The sequence below is a fragment of the Chinchilla lanigera genome, unplaced genomic scaffold (assembly GCF_000276665.1).
Source record: "Chinchilla lanigera isolate Chin_1 unplaced genomic scaffold, ChiLan1.0 scaffold00003, whole genome shotgun sequence".
In the NCBI taxonomy this organism is placed as follows: Eukaryota; Metazoa; Chordata; class Mammalia; order Rodentia; family Chinchillidae; genus Chinchilla; species Chinchilla lanigera.
In genome coordinates, this window is record NW_004955404.1 from 8461812 (window position 1) to 8487657 (window position 25846).

At 41.8% G+C, this 25846-nt stretch overlaps 1 protein-coding gene across 1 annotated transcript in view; it reads right to left on the reverse strand.

Annotated features, from left to right (window-relative positions):
* Positions 1-4065: 4065 nt before the first annotated feature.
* Tpp2 (tripeptidyl peptidase II) overlaps positions 4066-25846 on the reverse strand; it is a gene marked incomplete at its 5' end in the record, with an annotated part of 62496 nt that continues 40715 nt past the window's right edge. The window contains 7 exon segments of the mRNA XM_013515923.1: positions 4066-4993; positions 7559-7678; positions 9458-9665; positions 12259-12389; positions 13397-13493; positions 19728-19879; positions 25233-25271. Of these exon segments, the coding sequence (XP_013371377.1) occupies positions 4904-4993; positions 7559-7678; positions 9458-9665; positions 12259-12389; positions 13397-13493; positions 19728-19879; positions 25233-25271 (837 nt within the window).

A 25846-nucleotide genomic window follows, 5' to 3' on the forward strand; every position in this document is an offset into this window, starting at 1 on the left:
ATTTTGTTTTTGTTTGCAAACTCCGTTGGGTGACAAACACGACTGTGACCATCTTTCACACACAAACACAAATGTTGCCATCTTTTCCAGAATTGTGGAACAAATTAAGTTCATGAACTGAGGCAGCATTGTAGCAGCTAATGTTAAAACACATATTGGTACTTTTCAAAATGAACTTTAATGCCACCTATAAAAATTAGCAAATTTCTATAAATTTAAGGACAAATGAATAGTCTAGTCATAATTTCAAAAGTTTAATTGGCTCCATTTTCTTAATTGCTATTGCCTAGTAAGCATTGAAGTCTCAGGCCAGGGACCCAGTTCAGTGGCACAGTGCCTGCCTGGCAAGCACAAGGTCCTGAGTTCAAAAAACAAAATTCCCGGTACCAAAAAACAAAAACAAAATAAAACCAAAAAAAGAATAGGAATCCCCAAGTATTTGGTGATAGATGTTTTCACCAAATAAATAAAAAATAAAATAATTCTTGGCTGAGCCAGTAGCTTAATTTCCTTCTCTTAAGCAAAGGGAAGGAAAATGCCTTTTGCCAGGCAGTCCCTTCAGACACAGAAATGACAAAATCAGACTCTGAAGCAGCAGAAAGTTGTAAGAAATGGTGGGACAGCTTCATGTCCGGATAACGTGCAGCAGGCACAGGGCGTTTGTGTGGTGACTCCTTTTGTCCTACTCGGTTCTACCTGCAGTTGCCTCTGTCCAGTGAGCAACGGTGGGAAACACAAGTCAGTGTGGAAAGCACTGGTTTGCTCTCAGGAATTTCAGTAACCAAGTCAGTTGACATTAGCACAGGACAGACATGTGAGGGCAGTGGCTCAAAATAAGACTTTAGGAATGCATCCAACCTATGTGGTCAACTGATTTTGACTAAGGTGCCAAGGTAATTTAATGGGAAAGTATAGTCTTTTAAATCAGTTGTGGCAGAGGAACAGTTTGCTATTCTCTTATTAGCTAATATACACACTAGGTTATGTTAAAATGAAACATGCCATTAAACAGCAAGTTCGTCTCCAGGTATCTTCCTAAAATAAATTAATACAAATATAATATTAATGGTGAACGGAAAAACAAAATGTGGTACATCATACCATGAGCTATTACCTAGAGGTAAAAAGAACTGATACATCCTGCAAACAATGTGGACACAACTCAAGAACATTACACTGAAAAAACCAAAAGTCTGAAAAGGTAAAACCACAGCGACAGAAAGTAGGTCATGGCTAGTTTGAGGCTGGGCACAGGACTAAAGACTCACTAGAAATGGGCATGACAGAATTCTTCCAGTGACTGCAAATGTTCTAACACTGGACTGTGTTGATGGTTGAAATTTCCTCCAATTTTTTAAAAGAAAATTATAGCAATGGAGCTTGATCCTCTAAATCTTCTTCTAGACTTGCAAATGTATCTGTTTCACATTCCAAAATAAGGGGTAAAAGCCGGGCATGGCGGCACACGCCTGTAATCCCAGCACTTGGGAGGCTGAGGCATGAAGATCGTTGTGAGTTGAGACCAGCCTGGGCTATAAAGTGAGCTCAAGGCCAGCCTGAACTGCACACAGTGAGGCCCTGCCTCAAAAAAGACAAAAAACAAAAACAAAAAAAACCCCAAAAAACAAAATAAGGAGTATGATTCTAGCTTGTACATGGATAAAAGTCTTTTTAGAAAAAGTAGATTGGTTGCAGTTACATTATAGAAAAAGGTAAGTATGTGAAAAGCAGATAAACCTTATGTATGTGGTTTATTATATGCCTACCATAGCCGGGTAACATTATGTGAGTACAAGAGCATCATCAACCCTCACCCCACATGAAATTTTAACTCGGGGAAAATCTTTTCTCCTCCAGACCTTTACCCACTTCTCTGCTCTCATACCAATTTGAAGTAAATCCCAGCAAACCTTATTTTTAAGTTCCATTTGTATGTAATTATAATGCTATGATCAAATCCAAAATATTTTATATATATATATCTCCAGTGTTCAAATTTATTCAAATATGTGCCATTTTTAGTTTGTTCCAATCAGGATTCAAATAAGGTCCCCGCTCCTCCATCTTGTTTTTTGTAGCATTTCTACCTACTGCATCATCTAGGTCCCTTAATTTGTTCTCCTATCCTGTTTTTTCCATAAATTCTACCTTTTAAAGTCTCAGGAATGGAAGCAGAGTCCAAACACAGCTCAGCTCAGCAGCCAGACTCCAGCCAAGTGGCACTGGGTGAATACAATAAACTGCTAGGAGTCACCAAGTTTTGAGGTAGCTTATGCATAGCAGAGTCAAACGTTAACACAAGCACCTGTGCAATCATATATAAAATGAAGGAGGTTGTAGAAAGTATTTCCAGTTGTGTTGTACGCTACACGCATGGGTAAGACCCGGAGTGGTCAGAGTCAGGGTGAATTCGGCTTGGAGGGCTGGGAATGCCGACATCTTAGCTGCAGAGCTAACACAACACTGATACAGGAAGTGGGGGACATGGCCTTGCTGATGAACTGAGATCCTCTCACAAGAGCAGGGTGTCTGCCAGCTAACAAGGCTGGTATGCTCTGTTCAGAGTGACCCCTTGTACCCCTTTTCAAATTTCTAAGAATTCACTTACTAGTCTGTTTCCTTTTTCAGTTTACTATTCATTACTACTGACAATGGTTTATGACGTTGAGACTCACAGTTGAGTTTATTTTCTCACTCCTCAAAAATAACTCCTCTCAAGAGATTTTGTCTGGGTGTGGGTGAGATGGTGGTGAAAAGGATCCTTCTTATCCTTCTCCCTATACGCAGGCTTCTTACATAGATCCTACAGGCAAAAAGAAAGATACATGCATTAATACTATCTCACTAGGGGTCCACAGAATGAAACGCTGCATAAGGAAAGACTCGGTTAATTCGAATGAAAAATGCGTGGACAGATCAAACCCATGTCTCTGTGGGAAACATGGTAGTCAAGTGACTGAGCTTGCCATGCCGGGCCAGGACTTTCTGGAAGCATGAAGGGTCTTGAGACTTGTAAGAAGCGACCCAGCTGGGCTCTTCAGGGGTGAAGAGCCGTTAGTTCTAGGGAAGAGGTAATATTATCAGGAAGGAGTGCGAAATTCACGGGGAAACTCCCACAGTAACGACTAGAATGGAGTCACTAAATTCCTACTGAGCACGAACTCCAGCTCTACTATTTCTTGAAAAGTTACCTATCCTGATGCTTTCAGGTGTTTTCAGTGGGTGTGGGGCAAAGGCTGGCCCCTCTGACTGGGAACAGACCTTTCAAAGCACTGCTCTGTATGGCCGCCCCCAGTCACAGGATCCACAAATGACTGAGCACAGCTGTTCCAGTAACACTGCACACACACACAGGCGTGGTCGTTTTGGCCCAGGGGCCACAGTTTTCTGACTCCTGACCGAGGCAGTATGTACTTGCTAGGAATGTAAGCCTCGGTAACAGCACAGGTCCTGACATTCAGAAGCCATCAATCAGCAACAGAACCTCAGGGAGTCGCCCTACTCTTTCTCAGCTTCTCAACTGCCTTTCTGGGCTAGCCCTGTATGTAAGGAGACCTGTGTGCATGCAGGTAACATTACTTGTAATAACGTGAGTGAACGTGTGCATCTGTTCATGGACTTCAGACCCTCGATGCTCCAGAAAGTGTGTGCAGAAAGTTTTTAGGCATGTTCTATTTTCTCATAAAGGTCATGAATGACCAGACAAAGTTAACTTCTAGATTTTTTTGTATACCAGTAAACCCTAAGGCTACAAGATGAAAAAACTATACACAAACACAATTTGCTACTAGATACGTGACTACAGACCTTTTAATGTTATCTATTTCTGTCTGTTTATTTCATGGAGGCAGAATGAGAGAAGCAGGAACAGTGATCAGAAAGATAAAATGATAAAAAGTTAAACATACACAAAAGCTAATCACACAGCATGAACTGGAAATATTATTCAAATAATTGCAAGCCTATAAGAAACATTATAAAATAAATTAACTGCTAGTTTTTCTAAGGATTTAATATATTATTTGTTGTAACCCCAAATTTGATTTATGAAAAATTAAGACCAACTTTAAGAGGCTTCAATATTCACTTTTATTATTCATATAAAAAAATTAAGGTATCAGAGTGCATACGGTGTACTGTGATCTTGGTTTGCACATTTATTCATGTGCTTTACATTATTTCAACTGTAATAAACATACATGTGTATCTTTACAATTCCTGATAAAGACCCAGCTGTCTGGCACTTATACATGTATTATGAACTCATTCTGATGCTGTGCTCTTCAGAAGGATGTGAAAATGACTTGCCTATTGTAGCCCCAAGATGAAAATTTACTGAAACAGTTATGTTCCAGCAACTGTCACACCTTTGTGCCGGTTTTATTTTTCTCCTAATTGAATGTAAATGTTTGCAAAAACAAAGACAAAATCTGGAAATGAAGTTAATTTTTAGTCCAATAAATAATTTTAGCTACTTTTAATGTAGCTTTTTAAGGCCTTCATACAATTGAGGAAAATCAAAGTCAAGCATGTTAAAACCCTGTTCATTTATAAAATAAAAAATAGAATTTTACAGGTTTGCAGTTAAAAGTTACTGTTCAAAACCTATCACACATGCAGGAAGCTGCAGCCCAACTCAAAATGCTTGCCAGGGGCTGGCAGGAGGGCACATCCCTTCCTTGCCAGCCGGGGAGGCATTAAGAAAACACCATCTTGTCAGAGGTTTAAATTTACATGTATTAAGCCACACGCCAGTGAATTCTCTGATAAATACACATCATTTTAATGATCAGCATTCGACAGTGGTTGAAAACATGCATTAGACTAAAAATGCCACAAATTTGTTCTTCTGTCCACTTGCTAGAAAACCTCCTCTTTAAAACGTCAAGTGTTGGTTTTTGTTTTAGAATACGCAATAGTCAGGAGGATACATGATGGGGAGCCAGTTCTCAGTGAAGGAAGCGCAGTGGGTCCATCCGAGTAATTTCATCAGCTACAATAAAACACAATCAACAGATTAGCCAAGGAGCGGACAGATTTCCAAACTCAGTACTCAGGATGCACTCCGTTTCAAACATTTAGTCATCAGCAGCACAGAATCTTCCTTCCTTCCGTCACCCCGCCATCCCCGACCTGATCAAGTGTAAGAGCTCCCCCCACTTTCCTCCCAGCCACCTGGCCCTTCCTGACCACTACCTCTGCTGACTTTTCCTACTCACCCTATGTAATCCTTTCTTCCTTCTAACCTAGCTTACTTGTCCCCTCCCTCCCCACAAACCTAAATTCTTTTCTTTTTTTCCTGAGTGACTACAAGTAAGTCAAACACTATTCTATGTAGGCACTGGAAAAACAGCACCAAAAAAACTCACTTCTCACTTTGAGGAAACTTACATTCTATTCAAAAAGAACAAGAAATAAATTACCAAATGGCCAAAAATATATGTGCTGAAGACATTTATGGGGCATACAATAAAAACCAAGTGATAAAATAGAGGGTGTAACTGAAAAGCCAGGCCATCAGGAAAGCTCTCTGGGCAGCAGGGACGCAGTGATCTCCTCCGTGACCGCCTGGGGAAGGGTCTTCCCAGCGGAAGCAACGGCAGGTGACGGCTCAGGCTCTGGTGCGGAGGCTGTGCCTGTCCTCGCCCAGCACAGCAGCTGTCTGGCAGAAGCAGGGTGAAGAAGGCCACCCGTGGTGTGAGACACAGTGGGAGAGGGGGACAGGGACCTTAGGGGCAACCAGGAAGAGGCTGCATTCATTTGAAATGCGGCAGATATTCCCAGTTTTCTGGTTGCTGCAGGGAACAGACGGTAGAGGGCAGAGTGAAGGGGAGACAAAGTTAGGACACACCCTCGCCATGCGCAGGTCCTGTAGGGTCCCAGGTTTCACTAAGCTTTCCGTGTCTTTACAACTGGCACTAGAAAGAGTTTTCTCAGCCCAGCTCTGTCAGAACTCTGAAAGGCGTACTACAGTGGTACCTCGCTTCACGAACTTAATTCTATATTTGTGGTCACATACTGAATTGGTGAAAACTGAATCAATTTCAGTGGTTAGGTTCAAGGTTGACCGTAGAGGGACACTTGATGGGGTTCTCATCCAAGTCAGACTGTGGTCAGACATGGGGAAAGAGTTAAGTGTGTGAACTGAGGCACCACTGTATGAACAAACTGCTTTACAGTCTGGGCAGACTGGTGAAGGTAAACAGGGAACGTCTTAGGAGTAAAGGTTTCCATAGCTCATTCTTTCATATATTTTCAGAGAAATCTACTAGTCAGTTTCATAGCCATATGCCCTAGCCTATGACCACCCAGCAGAGCGAGATTAAAGTGATTTCTATACAAGTTAGTTTTCGTACTTGCAATTAACTCACATAGAAATGTAACTACAAAATTTCTCTGCATATAATGTGGTATCTGATACAATAATTAACAAAAATGGCCTATCATCACAAATTAATAGAATTAAACTGTGTAAAGTTCAACCAGTTTAGAACTGAAGAAACATGTATTTAAAAGGAGTATTTACTTTATAAAGGAAAACTCTGGCTTCTAATTATGTAAAATAAATAATGTACTTTGCTAAAAACACTGGAGGCTAATCTGGTTTTTTTTGAAATAGGATTGAAAAATGTCTTTTAAAAAATGTAAATGGGGGGCTGGGGATTTAGCTGAGCGGCAAAAAGCGCCTGCCTGGCAAGCGCAAGGTCGTGAGCTCGGTTCCCGGTACCGGAGAAAAACCAAAAAAAAAAAAAAAAGGTAAATGGCTAACTGATGGTCTCGTGTGCGTTTATTTTATAGTTCCAATTATAGTAATGAAAGTATGAATTTGGTGGGGTAAAATCTTGTCATGTCACTATGATTAAGTCCTTTTCTTATCCCTGTGCAATACTGAAGTGACATTTCGCAGTAGCAATTTATTTATTTATAATTTTTTTATTTAAAAAGTAAAAAAATAAAACAATGAAGACAAAATCAAAACAACACGAAAACAAAAATGATACGTGACCTCAAAACAAAATAATAGGAGTTAATAGTTGCTACATTACATACTGTTATCTTAAGTGAAGTCGCTCAGTCCACCAGATGTATGGATCAAACAATCAAAGAGAATAACAATAAAAAAAAAATTGGAAATGGTGCAGAGCTTCACCACCCAAGATGGTAGGAGTTCGACAATGGCTCTTATACTGCGTATTGTTTTCAGAGCAGTCACTCTGATTACTGGGTTCCAGTGTGCAAACTGGCCAAGAAAACACAAACTTTGAAGCACTGACTGCTCCTCTCACTAGACCACAGACAACAGCAATACGAGGAACTGTTAATGTGCAAGTGTTTGATCAGTCTTGCACGCCTCTATCTGGTTATATGTGCAACCATTTTGAAGATAACACTAGGTAATATAACAACCATTGTTAATATCCTATCACCATGTTTTGAAATTCTGTATCACTTTTATTGTTCTTTATGCTGTTTTCTTTATGTTTTTGTTATTTTGGTTTTTTTTACATGAAAAACAAAATTTACATGTATATTAAAGTGGCAATTTAATATCACTTACTTGAATACAATTTTTCCAGTTTTCTTTAGTTGGTTTTTCTTCCACAAGCTTAGTTGCAAATTTAAGGCCTCTTCCATACATCTTATTTACTAATGCATGCTTGTACGCAAAAGTCAAAACCTATGATACAAAACAAGGTAACAAGCCGTCTTCAACAGATTTGCATTTTAAGGCATAGGGGTTTAGTAACAAAACATTTAAGGCTTTATCAGAAATACAGCCTTTAAAGCAAGTATATTAACATTACATTGTTTTAAAAAAACTTCTTAAGACAAAAATTAGTGTCTTCAAAAAGGCTAGGTAATTAGAAGAGATTTATTTGGGGGAAGAAAACCAGCTGTTAAAATCCACTTTAAAGTACCTCTTCAGGCAAAAGAAACTGAACATAAGAAATAGGGTAGAAATATAAACTGTAAAGTGTCATAAATCATTAAAATTATACACGAGGATAAAAGTTTAGAAAGTATCAGATCACATAATGTTCCTTTTATACAAGTTTTACACAAGTTTAGAAGTCCCGTCACACTGATGTGTATTCTAGAGCCAAGGCAAGTATTCAGCAACTGCTGTAGTGATACAGTGCACAGCCCCTAATCCAGCAGCACTGTTGCAAACACAGGAGTTACCAGTAACAGTCCTACTGTGCTTAGCAGTCTGCTAAACTCCTCAAAGACAGGGGCCATGTTCTTATCTTTACGGCCCAGCAGCCCAATGGCTGGCAGAGGAAGACCTCCAATAACCTAGTAAGCATAGCAAACACTCGGGGGCCGGCCACGGTCCATGTGCGCAGCAAGCCCTCAGCGCTCCGGGGAATGTACTTCCACTATCCTTATGCAACAGACAAGAAAGCCAAAGCCAGGCATCTGCACTTAGCAAGTTGCCTAAGGTCACAGAGTAAAGATGAGGAGCAAACTCCGGTGGAGTTGGGTCGGGTGGGGTGGGGTGGGGAGTAACCTCCATGTGATGCCAGCTCCATCAGCTTCCTGAATATGCTCAAGTGCTTTCTATCAGCACTACCATGCTGCAGTGGGAAAACCTGCTGCACACTGAAGACTTTCCTACATTTGAGGTCTTTTCCTGCAAATCACCACAATTAACTCTGGAAGAAGCATTTGATAACTAAAGTAAGATGAAGGTCTACAGTGGATGAGGAGACTGCTGACTTCATTTACTTTCCCTTTGCCTCCATATGCAAGAAAGGCTGATAAAGGTTTATAGTTATATCACCTCTATTTTAAGTATTAGAGAACTAAAAGGGATTGAAGATATTTTTATAAGCAAAATCCAAAAAAATTTATTAAGCTATTTTTCCAAAGTAGGGTTTAAAATCAGTTAACTACAAATTTAAGATAATTATTTAGAAGTTAGCTAGGGCGTATGCCTGCAATCCCAGCACTCGGGAGGCTGAGGCAGGAGGATCATTTCGAGTTCGAGACCAGCCTGGGCTACAAAGTGAGCTCAAGAGCCTGAACTGCATAGTTAGACAGTCTAAAAAAGACAAGGAAAAAAAAAAAAAACCCACAAAAAATTATTTAGTCATTTAACAGTTTTGAGGAAAATAAGCAATATTGAAACTAACCAGTATTATTACCCTCCCCCAAATGAGCACCAAAATGGCTGTGGGGAGGACTTAACCCTCAGGCTTACACATCACTGACTTAACTAAAAGGCTACTACACACATTCTGCAGCCGTGTGCAAAATCACTGTGGGTAAACAATCTCCTTGCAGACGGAAAATACGGCAAGGCAGGACAAAGTTAAGGAACCGGGGTTAGCGCGTCTTCTTTGGAGTGGCCTCTGCCTCCTTCCATTCATTCCCTCCCTTCGGGCCGTCAGTGGGGCGCAGGGGTCCGTGCGGTACCCCGAGAGCTGTGCAAAACAAGAAGCAGAAGGGCTACCTTGTTGTCGAAAAGATCTGTCCACTTTGTAGTTTCCCAGAAAGTCTCCGACAGAGAATCTAAAGTGCTTTCTCCTTCCTCCTCCTTTCCTTCCGCGTCCCCCGCCACTGCGCCATTGTGAGCCTGCGCGTGCAGCAGGTGGTCGGCCAGGGCGCAGCCCTTCCTGCACAGCGCGTCTACCAGGGTGGACTTCTGTTTGTCCATATCACTGAACACAAAGCGGAGAGCCACACATCAGTGACATTGCTTTAAAAGGACGATCTCATCTGAAATTAAATGCTTGTACTTTTTTGCCTAGGATTCACATGCAGAAATAGAGTATATCCATGTACACACATTTAAGTTGTACATCAAATAAAATTTTTTCTTATTAGTAAACATCAAATTAGCCGCTGTATCACATACTCACTTCCTCTACAAGTAAGACCTAGCTGGAAAATAATCAGCCTTGAAAACCAGAGACCAGAAACGCCAGCCGCCCTCAGCCGTCTCTGCCTCCCCCGCCGTCACTGCTCTCTTGCTACTCTGCAGGCAGGTGGAGCGAGGACAGACTGACTGGGGCCGGCATTTCTGAGCTTTAGTTTTCAAGGCTGATTATTTTCTAACTAGGTCTTATTTTAGGGAAAACACAACAAATAGATTAAATGAGCTGGGGTAGGTGTATTTGCTTGAAACAGACTGTTACAAGCAGTAAAGCTGAAAGGTTAATCACTTCTAAACTCTGTCAGCCAAGTAACCTTTAATGAAGCCAGGATCTTTTAAATCTTTATGTTTCTTATAAATAGCAATTCTATCTTCATCTAAGTACGAAGACAGAGGTTCTACTAGTCATGAATTTTCACACATAAAAAGAGCAGACAAACATGCTTATTCCATGTGCCAATAAGTAATTCTCAGTGCCGTCTTCCCCCTAACCAGGGTGTGCAGGACACAGCGGACCCGACCGTGCCGCGGGAAGGGCAGGGCGAGGACGGGACGGGGAAGCTGCACACGCGGCTCTGCCGGGAGGAGGGGCTCCTCACCCCAGGGCGCCCAGGAGAGCGGCGAGGGTGGGCACCGGCAGGGAGCTCTTGCTCCCGTCTTCTCCTGTGAGATCCACACGAGTCGTGCTGATTTTAAGAAGCAGGCGGCAGCGTAAGGAGAAACGAAACGCACATCCTGTGTGAACGCTGGCTTCCCGTTTCCTGGCGCTGCACGGAGCCAACTCAGTTCACTTTCTAAGCTGCTTCCTTTCCGCTGAGCGGTGGCTGAAGACAGCCCCCGCTCCACTAAACATAACGGAGGCACCTCGCCAAAGCCCCTGAAGTCCTCTGCGTAACCAGCACTTATACACGGCAGCCACACTCTCTACCGTTCCTCTTACTAGTTATTACAGCAACAGAAACTGGCCATGTTTTCAAGTTATTTGAAAAATATGAATCAATACTAATAATGGCCAAACAACCCATTTTAAATAATTCTATTTGAAACTTACTGCCTGTAATGTAATGTCCAGAGTTCTAGCGGTTTTCAGCCCAAGTATTTTATGATGAAAAAAATGCTGACCGAAACAGCTGGAATTAAGGAATATTACAGTTCTTTCAGGAAGCTCAAAGAGTTCTGGTTATTTGTAAAAACTTTAAAGAAAGACGCCAGCTGTGGTGGTGTACAACTGTCATCCTAGCACTCAGGAGGCTGAGGCAGGAGGGTTGCCATGAGTTTGAGACTAGCCTTGGCTACGTAAGCGAGTTAAGACCAGACTGCACTACATAGTGAGACCCTGCCTCAAGGGGAAAAAAAAAGAAGGCGTTTTTTACCCCTTAAGTTAATGACCCCTATGTAAAAAAATAAGCCATAGTGATAGAGGAAAAACTGATACGAGGAGAACGATCACGGGGTGATGGTAAGAGTTCAGAGAAGGGGACGGCGACCACGTGGTGGCCCGGGTCAAAGAGGCGCAGGGCTGTTCCCCAGCGTCTGGATGAAGAGCCACATCGATCACTTCTAAAGTAAGTTACGCCCTCTATGGACATACAACATGCAGTTCTATAGTTAAATTAGAAGCTTTCCTCTTGTCTCCTCCCCAGGTAATACTGCCAGGAGAATTCCACAATGCTAAAATTGCCAGAAAATAGCTTTAACTCAGCTATATAACTTTACTGGGCATTATAATTTGGGGTGTGTGCGTGGAGGTAGTACTGGGCACTAAATCCAGAGTCTGCACTGAGCTACACCCAAGAGCTTTGTTCATTTTTTACTTTGAGACAGGAGGGTTTCACTAAATTGCTCAGGCTGGGTTTGGGCTTGTGATCCTCCTGCCTCAGCCTCCCAGAGTGCTGAGATTACAAGTGTGTACCACCATGCCCACTCTCCCAAACTAAATTTTATATTTTTCACGCTATTAGTCAATAAACAATTTAAAAAACTAATTTCATATAGTGTCACGCTTTTGTCACAAAAATTCCTAAGTGGCAAGACTGCTTCATCACAGCTATTCATGTCCCTTCAGCTTGACAGAACCTAGTGGTAGAGAGAACAAACTACTTTCTTGGGCTGAAATTTAAAAGATTAAAGAAAATTATTATGAAATTTCTAAGGCAGGAGTACCCCAATTTTTTTTTTTTGTACTGGGAATCGAACTCATGACCTCAGGCTTGCCAGGCAAGTGCTTATGCCGCTGAGCTATATCCCCGGCACCCAAATATTAACAATGCAGATGTAACAAACATCAGAAAAGAACATTTTCAATAACATTAGTCCCTAATATTAAAATAAGTAACTAGGAAATGAGATGCAAGAAAGATTATTTACTGGTTAGGTACTTTTTTATAGTAGCTGCATCTGGCCTGGGGTCAGTCTTCATTGCAATATAGACCGCTAGGGCGGTTTGATCTATGTGAGAAATAACAGCATTTGCAGCTTCCACAATCTCACTGAGCCTTTTCATTCGTTCCTGGAGAGGAAGAGAAGAGGAAGGAACAACAGCAGGTCAGTCGCGGCACCGAAGCATCTTCACCTCTGTTGTCCCCAGCCCCGAGCGGCCTGCAGCGTGGGGTGACCGTGTCGCCTGCGAGCAGCCCGCCCAGCGGCTTCGGGCCCTCTCCTAACGCCGTCTCTGCACCTGCAGCATCTTGAACTCGCGCTCAGACGCGAGCACACCTAACTTGCACCCCCTGCTGCGATTCGGCCTTGTGAGTAAACCAAACATCAAGTCCTTAACAACTGTATTTTTTTTAATGAAAGGAAATTCCTTTTCCGCATATCCTAAGATTTCAGACCTGTGCTGGCTATGTTACTGCACAACATACGAAAACAGAGTTTAAAAAAACAGCACTAGCTGACAAAGCACATTCTTTCTAATTCATCACTAAAAACAGAAAAATGAGAGTAAATGAGATCATAACCAAGGGGCTCTGGCTGTGATTACCACGGTGTTCTCAGCACCTAGCTTCTCGCTCGTCAAAGTCTTGAAGAGGTCTCCTTAAACATATTCTAGTTCACTCGGAACGCTGTCTGCCTTCTAGGTGACTATGGCTAGCCCTTTCCTACTGCAGAGATGGTTTTACAAAGCTAAAGATGCCAGACAACAAAGGTTCAGATGTTCTGGAAGCACGGACTGCTCTTTCACCGAAGGTGTATGCACTTCCAGCTGTCCAGGACCACTGCTGATCGCTCTTTGCTCTCCAGTTCCAGGTCACACAGCAGCTCGCAGGCTTTCTTCTCACCTCCTCCTCTCTCACAGACCACGCAACCACTAACATACCGTTTACCGCATACAAACTCTGTACTGTCACTGCTCCTAACCTCCTATAGTGGCCAGTGTCTACACTAATGAATGAAAGTAGTGCACGGGGTGAGTGTGAGGACATGTTTCCAGTTGGTAAGAACAGAAGACAAAAGAAGGATGTACCTATTTCTTTGAATGTGATAAATGAAATAAGATTTTTAAAAAAGCCCAACCTTTTCAGCATCCAACTGATGAAGCCGTGCAACGTACAGAGGAAGATAAGTAGGATAGGTTTCTTTCAATTCATTGTAAATGTCACTAGAATCCAGCCTATGTATGTAAGACAGAGAAAAACATTATTTTAAGAAATTTCTGTCTTCACTATTATTTAACATTGGACGTTCCAGCCCGTAATATATAGCATCAGTGTGAAATACAAGCATATCACTGACAAAATTATCGTATTTGAGGGTAGCATAAGTTCTTACCCAAAACACCAAGAAAATCAACCTGAAAATAATTTCAATTCAGAATTTGATGTTTTGGATAAAACGCAACAGTAACCTTCTTACATACCAGCTGTAGCTACTAACGATGAGGAAAAACACATTCCTATTAAAAAGGAGAACACAAAGAGCAAGAACAATTTTAAAAGGTGAGAAATGTGTAAGATTTATATGCAGAAAATGACACTTTTCTGCAGACTCCAGTCTTGAATGAAGAGACATACCACGCTCCTAAATGTGGAAAATGAAAAGCTGTCCAGGTACTTTTTGACTATATGCATTACAATAAAAACAATCCGGTATTTACACCTAAATGCTACGCCAGGAGATTAGTAACTTAGACTACATTCACTTAAAATACTCAAAACTTTATAAAAGTAGTATTAAAACAATCAAGGTTGTTAGGGTTTTGATACTAAAAGTTTTTATAAGAGTAATTTAACTTAGGAACTTAACTTTAGTCATGCAACTATGCATAAATTCTTAGTAAAAAAATGAAGTTCATGTATTTCTTTTTTGCTGACAATTATATAATGGTTAGAAAGAAAATACATATTACCAAGTTGTAATTCTTTCTGTGTTTAGAATAAAGGTCCCTTAATATTTTCATTTTCTTGATGCTTTAATTTTGATTTAGACCAAATTATTTACCTTTTTCATTTGTTACTTGTGCTTTTAGTATCTTAACAAGAATCCTTTGCCCAGTCCAAGGTCATGAAGATTTACCACATCTGTTTCAGCTTTTAAATCTAGCCCTCTGAATCACATTGAATTAATCTGTACATATGGAGACAACTTTTTGGAAAGGTGGTTTTTTCCTCATTGAATAGGACCCTTGTTAAAAACCAGGTGAACACAGGCACACGGTTTTATTTCTGGACTCCACTGATTTATGTATTATCTGCATGTCAGTACAACACTGTCTTGCTTATTGCTGCTTTGCAGTAAGTTTTGGTTTCAGGGCCTGTAAGTCCATTTCTTTTTTTCAAGTTGACTATTCTGGGTCGCTTGCAATTCCACATGGATTGTAGAATTTGTTTGCTAATTTTCACAAAGGTCAGTGAGGACTGCTGAGGGGGACTGTGCTTAATCTTCATACCAAAATGGGAGATACTTCAACAATATTAAATCTTCTAATTCATGAGTGTGGTATCATTTTTCCATTACTCAAATTTTAATGTCTATCAACAATATTTGTGGTTATAGAGTATTATAAATTCTGTATTTTGTATTTTAAATTTATTCCTATGTATTTTATTCTTTGTGATGTTGTTACAAAAGGAATTGCTTTCAATTTCCTTTTAATATTGATACATCTGCACTTATTTTTGCCATTTCATTATGTTGTGTCTTTTTTGCCCCTTCATGGCTTTCTTTTGTACTAAATATTTTCTAATAAACACTTAGAGTTCTTTAATAATTTTTTTGAGTTGTTACCTTTTAAGTAATTTTTTACTATATACATTTTGACTTAGAAGAATCAGCATCAGATTTTTCCTAACCCCAGTGAGATGTACAAACACTAAGCTTTTTTTTTTTGGTTTTTCTCCGGTACTGGGAACCGAACTCACGACCTTGCACTTGCCAGGGAGGCGTTTTGCCACTGAGCTAAATCCCCAGCCCCAACACTAACCTTTTACACCTCGATTTCCTTCTCACTGGTGTAGCTTTATCGTCCCATATGCTACATCTGCTAAGCTGAGAAACTAAAATTTGTTACAAGTACTTTACTATCTGTGGTCATTTCTCAGCCCAACACACCCATCCCTTTGAGTTCTTATTAAAAAAGATATGACAAAATGTAACATTTCATTGTTACACGCCTAGTAATAAATGCATAATGCTAATATAAGTGCTTTCTAAATCAAGAGAAAAAGGGAGAACAAATATGCATTTATGCAGTGTTTTATAATTCTACAATTACTTTTACTAGTGTTTTCTCCCCACCCATACCAAGGAGGACCCAAATTCCTATCAGGTCACCTGCTTTCAGGACGAACTTTTAGTATTTCTCAGAAGGTGGGTCTGCTTGCAACAAATCCTCCTGGCTTTTATATACCTGTAATGTCTATTGTGCTTTCATTTTTAAGATAGTTTTGCTGGATGAATCGAAAGCTGGGTTTTACGACCACTTTGAATGATTATTATCACTGACCATCACTGCTTCTGCTCAGAATTCAGCTGTTAACCTCACTGGGGTTCCCTTGTAAGTGGTAACAGCTCTTCTATTGCTTTTAAGATTTTTCTGTCTTTGACCTTCAACAGTTATACCATCACACAGTCACTTGTCAATTAATTTTTTTTTATGGATATATAGAACTTTACTTTAAATGAACCTTCGCACTCTGTACACAGCCCCAGGGGAGGAGGGGCTCAGCCGTCTGCCCTCTCGCGCGCGGCAAGGCTGCCACAGGGTCCTCGCAGCAGCTCAGCGCAGGCAGCTGCCCGCCGGCCGAAGTGCGGCCCGGGCCCGGCGGCTCCCGCGGCAGCCCAGCAGTTCTCGATGCCCCCAGGGCTGCAGCAGGTCGCTGTCACTCGGGGAGCCGGTGGCGCGCGCCCCTCAGCCCGGACGTGGGTGCACCGGAAGGAGGCCCGCACAGGCTCCTAGGCTCCTAGGCGCGTGGCCTCCCCGTTCGCGGCCGACTTGTGCGGCAGGGTGCTGCCGGATTTGGTCCTGTAGGTGACACTGTGGGCCTGGGCTTCCCTTGCCGGGTCACCCTGCCTCACCTGGACGGGGCTGGGGTACAGCCCGGCCCGAGGGCCTCCCCGCCGGGAGCGCCGCACAGATTCCTCGGAGAAGTGCTCCACGAGCCCGTGGGTGAGGCGCAGGCTGCGCGCCCACGGCAGGTTCTCCTCCAGGCGGTGCTCCCCGACGTGCGGCCCCGCCGGCGCAGCACCTCCTCCCCGCTGCCGCCGGGTCTGCTGCCTCTGCCGACCGCTCAGCAGCAGCCCGCACCACCGCGCACAGGCGCACAGCGGGAAGGCGCCGCTGAGCCGTGGCAGTGGCAGCGCCACTTGTGCACTTTACGGAAGTCATTTCTGGGGCATCCTGCTACCGTGTGGACACTGTGGAGTGTATTTACACGAACTCAGATAGGCCAACACTCAGTGTAGCTCTAGAACCATCAAGGGATGAGAAAAGATGGCGTACATGAGGCTGCTGCCCACGTCAATATGCATACCAGTAAGAAATGGTTTTAGTAAATACCAGTACACTGCAGTGATAGAAAGCATAGCATAGCAAATTCATAAACCAGTAACACAGTCACTTATTAAGTAATATGTACTGAGCATAATTACATGTGTATGACCAGCAGCGCAGGAGGTTTACACGAGCGTCGCCGGAAACGCTTGAACAGTTCTATGCTGTGCCATTATGGTTGCCACAATATGACTGCGACAGGCAACAGGAACGTCTCAGGGGCGGTACAACATCAAGAGCACTGCTGCACCTGCGGCCCACTGCTGACCGCAGCGTGGGGCGGAACGACACGCCTGTGGGCTTTCCATACACTTTCACTTGAAGTGCACCGAGCTCCCTGATGTGCAGATTAATGTTTTCCAGTAAGTACAGCGTTTTCAGTCATTATTTCTTCGGACTGCGTTTGCTTCTCCCTGCCTTGTCTAGTGGTATAGTACACAGATCTTGGTGGGAGGGGAGCCTCATTTCTCTGAGGCTCTGTTCATTATTTTCTTCAACACTCCCCACCCCCACCTGACTCCAGTGCTTCTGAGAGCCCTCAGGCACGAAGTTCTCCGTCTCTGGTAAGCGAACGAAGCCAGTCCCTTCAGGAAGAAATCAGGGGCTAGCAGATTAAGACTTCTTTGTGAGCTCCTCGAAGAATCTCTAAGCCTGGCCCCTGGAGCAGGGTGCGACCCCTCCTTTCAGACCTGAGCACTCTTGCTGAAGGAGGGGAGCCTGTCTTCAGCCGGCCTTGACAGGTGTGGAGCCACAGCCTCCCTGGCACTGGGGCCCCACCGCTCCCAACAGCACTTCCCGAGTGCAGGATGGGCAGAAGGGAGCCCCCACTTCCTCACCATACTCGGCTGGAGCCTGGCTACGTCACAGGTGGCGGGGCAGGATGAGGAATGACACCCTGGGTCCGCCTAGAAGAAAGTCTTCCCGCTCATTACCAGGTGTGTGTAGGGAGACAGGAATCTGAAGTCGTTTCTTTCTCACGTGACCCGCAGTGCAGTGGTGTTGGTTCTACTATGATACATTCAGTTTCTTGCCAAATGTCTGAAGATATTTCTGAGAAGATATTTCATCATGTGCTGTGTGCCTTTAAAACCTTTCCAGAGGCTTTGCGAGGTTGATTTTTCAGAAGTTTTATTGCGGAACAGAATCATGGGGCTTCCCCAGGCTGTCACGATGCAAGTCAATCCCTGCGATTTTACTCTATGGAATTTACGTCATACTCTCATGCATTTGTAATGTCCTTCAGGCTGCCAGAAGACTGGCACACGACTCTGACTTCTGGTGGAGACACAACCAAGTTTAAATGAGAAGGTGTGTTTGAATTACCACCATAGTGCGGATTCCTCTTACAATATGAAGACTTCGTCAGGGATGTCGCTCAGCAGCACAAGCACCTGCCTGGCAAGTGCAAGGCCCTGAGTTTGATTCCTGGTACAAAAAACCTCCAAAAACAGTATGAAGACTGCTGTCCCCCCTAAAAACTCGCAGCTACAAAGACGCATTTAGTCAGCTGATGAGGACTGTCACAGAAAACTGGTGAGAAAGAAATACTGCATAATAAAGTGGAAAAGACAACTGATTCAACTACACAGAATAAACTTCCACACAAAAAGTAAGCCAAAAGTAAAAAGATAAGCTGGAGGACATGTGACAAGTACAGAGAAGCATTAGTATTTTTAACCTTTTAATTATAAACTGACAAGGAAAAACATCTAATACTCCCACAGAAGAATGGGCAAAGAACATATTCAATTGATAGAAATTATACAAACAATGTATAACATTTGAAGCACTTACCAGTCCAATTATTTAAATGCAGTATGACCAAAAATTACTTATTTTTGTTAATTTTCATAATATAACAGGAAATTTAAAAATGACAATTTTATCGAACTTATTCAATACATGAATCAACTGCTTGAAATGACAGCGTAAACACACTCTGCCCAAGTGACGCTCTGGGTAAACTATTAAGTGGTTAAAAACTCATCTTTGACAGCTGAAGAAATGCAATTTAAACACTAGTAACAGCCCCACTTTGCATCTTGTAGTGGTGCATATACACAGCTGGAGGGAATGGGGATTACATTTGCACTAGGGTGCAATTTGAGAAAATAGATAAAGATGACTTAAAAATCCTTGATTCAATAATTACACTATACTTTCCGATGCTTTAAGAAATTTATGTACAAGAAGGTTTATCACAGCATTATACACTGTAAATATATACGCTAAAGAAAATGTTTCAATAGACTATTGTTGCAATCCATAGGGCCATAAACCATATAATCATTTAAAATAGTACTTTAAAAGACTACTGAAAGGAGCCAGGCATGGTGGTGTGTGCACTCCTGTAATCCCATAACTTGGGAGGCTGAGGCAGGAGGGCTGCTGTGAGCTCGAGGCCAGCTTGTACTACAGTTGTCTATTTGCCTCAAAAAAACAAAAGACCACTAAAGGGCATGGAGAAATGTTCACACTCAAAAGATAACTGGACACCAGGACATACGATCACTTACACGGCTCTGTGTACAACTACAGAGAAAAGTAACAGGGACAATGGTGATCTTTGCAGGTGGCAAAGTTACTTTTCCTTTATGCCTCCAACAGAATTCTCTTCAAGAGGAAATCAGAATAAGTGATTAAAATAAGAAGCAAGCAAGTTAGGATGTGATTAAAAAAATATATTTTATCACAAAAGGTAATTATAAAAAATAAGTAAGTACATACAAAATAAATACTTGTAATTCTACCATCAACTGTTAACAGTCTTGAATAAAATTTATGGATACATACACTGTATTATTATAGTTGGGAAAATAAAGTATTTAGGGGATGAAAACCAACTCAAAAACCTACTTGGTCATCCACTGAATTTTCAGATCCCGTAATGCTTCTGTAAACTCCTCTTTCAGATCTTTCTCCTTCTCCGAGTCCTTCTCCTTGTCCTTGCTGCCGTTCCTAGTCTTTGCTGGTGGAGGTATTAGGTAGTAATGAACAGGGATCACGTCCTGTGAACGTGGAGATCTTACGTTAATGTGCTGAATTTTACATTCTTTAAAATCATCTTCAACAGCTGAATACAACATGGATTGTGCCTGAGTTGTATGACGTTACAGTCCATATTTTAAGGGTCATAAAATATTTTTAAAAATACGAATCTACAATCATCCTAATTTTCTACCAATCTTTAAAGTACTGAAGTGTCTCATAGCAACTTTAAAGTAAAGGCAGTAAGAACAAACTTCTGTTCATTCCAGTATACTTAGCACTCCTAGCTTTCACTGACAGGCTAATCACAAAAGTACATTTACCTTCACATTTTAAATCTGAGCAGGGGAAGAAGTAAGTTAAAACAAAAAGAGCAAAGCTTGTTTCTGAGCAGTGTGAAGGAGGTCTTTACCCCCTCACTCTGCCCACAGGCCTCGCGGGGCCCCCGCTGCGGGCCAGGTGATGTCCGACAGGGGAGAACAGACTAGTTCCCTCTCCCGCCCCAACACCACATCCCAGTGGGAAGGCGACAGCACACACGCAAGCCAGTGGCTCGCTTCCGACAGAGGCACCACAGGAGACGAAGGAGAGAAAGCAGATCACAAGGACAGAAGCGACTGTCAGGTAAGGTGGGGGAACTACCAGGCAGTGGTTACAGAACGCTACATGAACGTGATGACCTACGTGAGTGGATCTAAGTAGACCTAAGCACCTAACCGAAGAGAGGAGGAAGCCCGTCTAGCACGGGAATTCGTGTGGCAGAAGAGGGCGAGTGCAGCACGGAGCTTGGGGTGTGACCAGCGCAGCTCTGGACGCTGCGAGTGGGCAGCAAGCATGGTGCACAGGGTGGGTGGAATGCACTTTCAAAGATACAGATTTTAAGGACACAGAGAAGCCTACCACAAGAGCTTTGTGCAGGGTATTGACTAGAAACATGATTAATAACTTTTGCTTTTTGTTTAAGACTCAATCCTATATGGATTAACATATTATATTTGGTTTTTAGTAACTCTCATTAACATCTGGAGAGTAAGTCTTATAAAACAAAAGCAGAGGTACACAAAACAGTACAGGCAGGAGAACAAGGTAGTAAGTGAACCCAGGACTCCCTGCACTGCACAGGAACTGGAGGGAAATGAAGAAATCTGAGATACTCTTTGAAGGTAAACTGACAGTATTTGCTGATGGCGTTGAAATTACGGGAATGGGCAAGACCGGCAAAGGAAGGGACGTGGAAATTGTAGGCATTTTTGTGTGCAAAGGTTTGCGGCTGGGAAAGACAAAGCAAAGATCTGGAGGCATGGATGCCCCAAGGAAAAACCCCCATCAAGTGAAAGAGGAGACTGACGGGGCTGGGGCGGTGTGTGACGCCTCGGCGGCCAGGAAGCCTGGCAGCGAGGGGCCAAGCGCAGCGTCCCTCGGCTGCCAGGAGGCGGCAGCGAAGAGAGCTACAGAGGAGGGGAGAGGACCGCCCGAGGCTCTTCTGAGGTGTTTTCCTTTGACAAGCACAGAGAAGTGAAGTGTAGTTGCATCTGTTTTATAGCATATGGGTCTTTTTTCTTACAAAAAGTGATGCACTGTTTGGGAAACAAAATTACACATTATACTTGCTAGACTTCTTTGTGGCACCATAATTAGTAGTCCTTACACAAACTATTATTTACTAAGTCAATTTCTCAAATTGTATCTTCACGTTTACATGAAAACTGTTAAAATGTTATAGTGATTTTAATTAACAAAGTTTCTAGAATTGAAACAAATTATTACCAAAAAGATTTTACTACCCTCATCACAGTATTTCAGAAAAAACTTCACACAGAGTCAAAAATACTAGCTGGGCGTGGTGGTGCACGCCTGTAATCCCAGCACTCGGGAGGCTGAGGTGATCACTGGGTGTTGGAGGTCAGCCTGGGCTACATAGCGAGACTCTGCCTCAAAAAAAAGAACAAGTATTACAAGCCCTGATTCCCCCAATGGGACTTTAAGGTGCACATACTATATGAATGTCTATTTTAACAACGTTCTCTAACTCAGTTTGAGGGTATGAGATAATAGCAAATATGAGGACGCACTGTTGTAGTTCCAATAGTATTCATTCCAACTAAAACAGTAACTACAACGTCCTCAAGACTCATTTAAACTGCAGAAAGTCTCTGGCACGGGACACTGTACAAATCCATCTGAAGCTGCGCGACTCACTCCTGCCCTGCGGTCAGGAAGCCAGAGCCCGCACCCAGAGCCTGCGGCCAGCACATGGCGGGGACAGAGACAGCTCTACCTCACGCGCTCACTCCTACCAGTCCTGCTGCCCATCCCCACCCTCTCCTTGAGGGTCCCTCTCCCTAAGTGCAGTCAGTGGGCACTGCCTTGGGCAGAGCCCTGGGGAAGGGTTTGCAAAATCTGGGCCAAGGTGCTACCACCAAGCTCCTGGAGCACACAGGGGCTGCCGGAGGGCCATCCGTGCAGCACGGCAGGACCTACCTCAGCAGGACCTACCTCAGGGCGCACACTCTGCTCACACAGCGCCTGCCTCTCTGGGGCCCCCTTCCTCACCAGCCTGCGCTGGAGTGTGTGTCACTGCCCGGGAGGCCCCGTGCATTGTAACAGCCTGTGCCCTCCCCTGGTGGTCCAGGCTGGGCAAGGGGCACTGCTTCCAGGGCAGAAGCCTATGCGCTGTGAGGCACCTTCTCTGAAACTCGGGAGAGGCATTTGTTACTATTGGTTAGCAGAGAAGACAGAAAATAGAAACAAACTTAAAATGTGCGATCCATTAATTTATAACAGACAACTAGCAAAGACCTATGAAATTACAAGCCCTATCACAGCAAGCTTGAATTATCACTAAAAATTCAAAAAAGAAGAAAATTTTATACTTATCTGAGGAAATAAAGATCAAACTTTTTCAATTAATATAATTATAAATGTTAGTATAATCCTATAAAGCATTTCAGGACAAGAAGTTTTTATGATTATTAGTCCTTTTTTTTGAGAGGGTCTTGCTATGTAGTTCTGGTTGGCCTTGAACTCACTAGGTAGCACCAGCTGGCCTCGAGCTCTCAGGAATTCTCCTGTCTCAGCCTCCTCAGTGCTGAGATTACAAGTGTGCACCACTATGCTCAGCTAAGATATTTTTATTACTCAAAATTATACATTTGGGGGCTAAGGGTGTAGCTCAGAGACTGCTGCTTAGTAAATATCCTTCAGTTTGATCCTCAGGACCAGAACTCCCTCATGGTAGTTTTACTTTCTAATCAAAAGAAAAATGGAGCTGTTTTTCATTTATATCATCATAATCATCAGTTCATTTTATAAATGAGTATTCTTTCAATTTACTTCTCAGACTTAGTGCAGGGTCTGTAACAGAAATGATTTTGTACCTTAAATCTTAGGAAATTTTGATTATGGGCTTAAAAAAGTCAAAAAGAACCTTCAAAGCAGGGAAGTTCTCAAGAGATCTCTTTATTTTCTTTTTGTTTTTCGTTTTTCTTCCGGTACCAGGAATTGAACTCATGACCCTGCGCTTGCCAGGCAGGCGCTTTGCCACTGAGCTAAGTCCCAGCCCCAAGAGCTCTCTTTAGTAGATATCTAACAGTAAATTATTCCAGCTATCTACAAAGTGTTTCATAGTGTTCAAACTGAAAAGTATTATTCAGAAAGCCAAGCTCAGCAACCAACCCAATGACTATTCTTTGTTAAGCATAACACATTATCATTTAAATTCTGTTCAAAAAATGTAATTTCTTAGGTTGTTAAATTAATAACCAAATTCATAAAATTAAAAGCATGATGCAAACTATTCTAAAGATTAATATCATATTTAATGCTAGCTATGATCTATTACAATTCAATTCTTTCCCACTGCATATATGCATGAGTTTTCTCGTCATTTGCCTACAGTGCTCATTTTTTAAGTAAGAGCTTCACCGTGTACTTGCTCTGAAGAGAGTAAGGAACAGACAGAGGTGACTCTCGCTGCCAAGTTCTTCACATGAAACTTCACTGAGTAATAACGCTACTCATTCAGAATTTTTCAAACCGTACAAACTTAATCCAGATAAAATGCACCATAACTTCAGAGGTTAGCCAAAATATACAACACAAACAAAGTAACTGACTATGATCCTGGTGATATGTATCTTCTGTTTTCAATGGGTTCCTTGAATATCTCTTCCCATCCTCCAAAGCAATGACTTTCATCGCATTGTTTTAGAACTCTCAAGCTATTTTCAACACAACCCAAGAATGTATACATCAATACAGACAATGAAATCACAGTTTGAAAAAACGTTGGTTGTATGTCTTTAAATGAATTTACACAGCTCCTACAGAGCCAACTGAGAAATACCAGTCTTCTGGCTTATACCTAGAAAGATGATTCTGTTTGAACTAAGTGTTCATCATTACACAATAAATAACAAAACTTTCAGAATATCTTTTAATAAAGGAATTTTACCTATAGTAAAATAGTGACTCCCAACCCTATATCACTAAAAATTAAAAACCAGAAAGTTATCTTTTGTTTATATCTTAAAGCCCTCCTGGTTCTTCCATGTGGTACTTCCTACTTGACAGAAAGAAACCACTGAAATGCTAAATAATGCCAGCTGAATTGTTATCGAACAGTAAGTGGGTCTTCATTTAACCTGTGTCCCTCTCTCTAGAGATACTTCAAGTAGAATCTGCCTTTAAAAGGCAGTTTCTTTATCTTTATATATATAAGATAAATTTGGTGCCAGCAGGCAATAAAGACTGCCTAACCCACAGCTCTTTTTGTTTCTGATAGATTTTGTAGAACTAGATAGAACTAGATAGATTCAAGATCCCTTAAATCTTAGGAAATCTTGATTATGGGCTTAAAAAACAGTCAAAAAGAACCTTCAAAGCACAGAAGTTCTCATGAGAACTCTTGAGAACTAGACAGATTCAAGAGTAGGGAACAAACTTCACTTCAACAGTTGGAATATTTTACTGATCAATTAATAACAAAAATGCTTTAAAATTTTTAAAAACTAAGTGCCTTGGCCTCTATGGCTAAAATACTACATTCACCTTTTTATGACACTTTAGATACAGAAAATTCCAAATTTTATTACTTAGTACCTGTAACAAGAGACCAACAGCTTTACAATTTTCCTACATACATAGGAAAATATGCATTGCCCCACAGTTTATGGTTGGGGAGGGGAACCTTTGGAAAAGCACTGTGTCGACGCTGCTTGTAGGTAGAGCTAAGAGTATGATATTGCAGAACATAAAGAAAGGGAACTAAGGGAGAGAATTTAAAGAAAAGACTTGTAAGGGACAGGAAAAAAGTTTAACTAATACTGTAAATAAGGCTTTAAAATACTGTGTTTAAGAACTGACAATCAGTACCTTTTTAAATTTTCCTTGTCGTTTTGCTGCAGACTGCCCCTGGGAGTTAGAACGACATTCTGTAAGAAAACATGCATAATCTACACAGGATGGAGACACCACCTTGGTCTAAGTTTCTTCCAGTTTACATTCCGCCGGTATGTGTCACAGTACTCAGAAGGGTCAGGTCTGCAATCAAAATGGCATGCTTTCAAAGAAAGCAACACTGCCACTTTAACTGCTTAAATGAAAGTGAACTCAAATATGCTGTACTAAAATGTTTTCAGCTTTTTATCTAAAACACTTAGTGATAAAATTTCATTAGTTATGAAAACATTTTTTAAAATACTAAATTTAGCTGACAGTCTGCAGAATCTGATTTCAAAGAATGTCACGACAATCACACAAGCCTATACATTTTTATAAAACACATCAGGGTTATTCAAAGTCAAAGAGAAGTAAAATTGACAGTTACCTACTCAACTATCAAAAATAAAAGGAATGGAGAATCACCAGTGAAAGAGTAAATAAATAACATAATGAAGATTATAATTAACTCAATAGCTCTAGGTTAGTGTTCTCTTCTAGGAAAGTCTACTTTCTAACTATAGTTAACTAATGATAATTAAACCCAC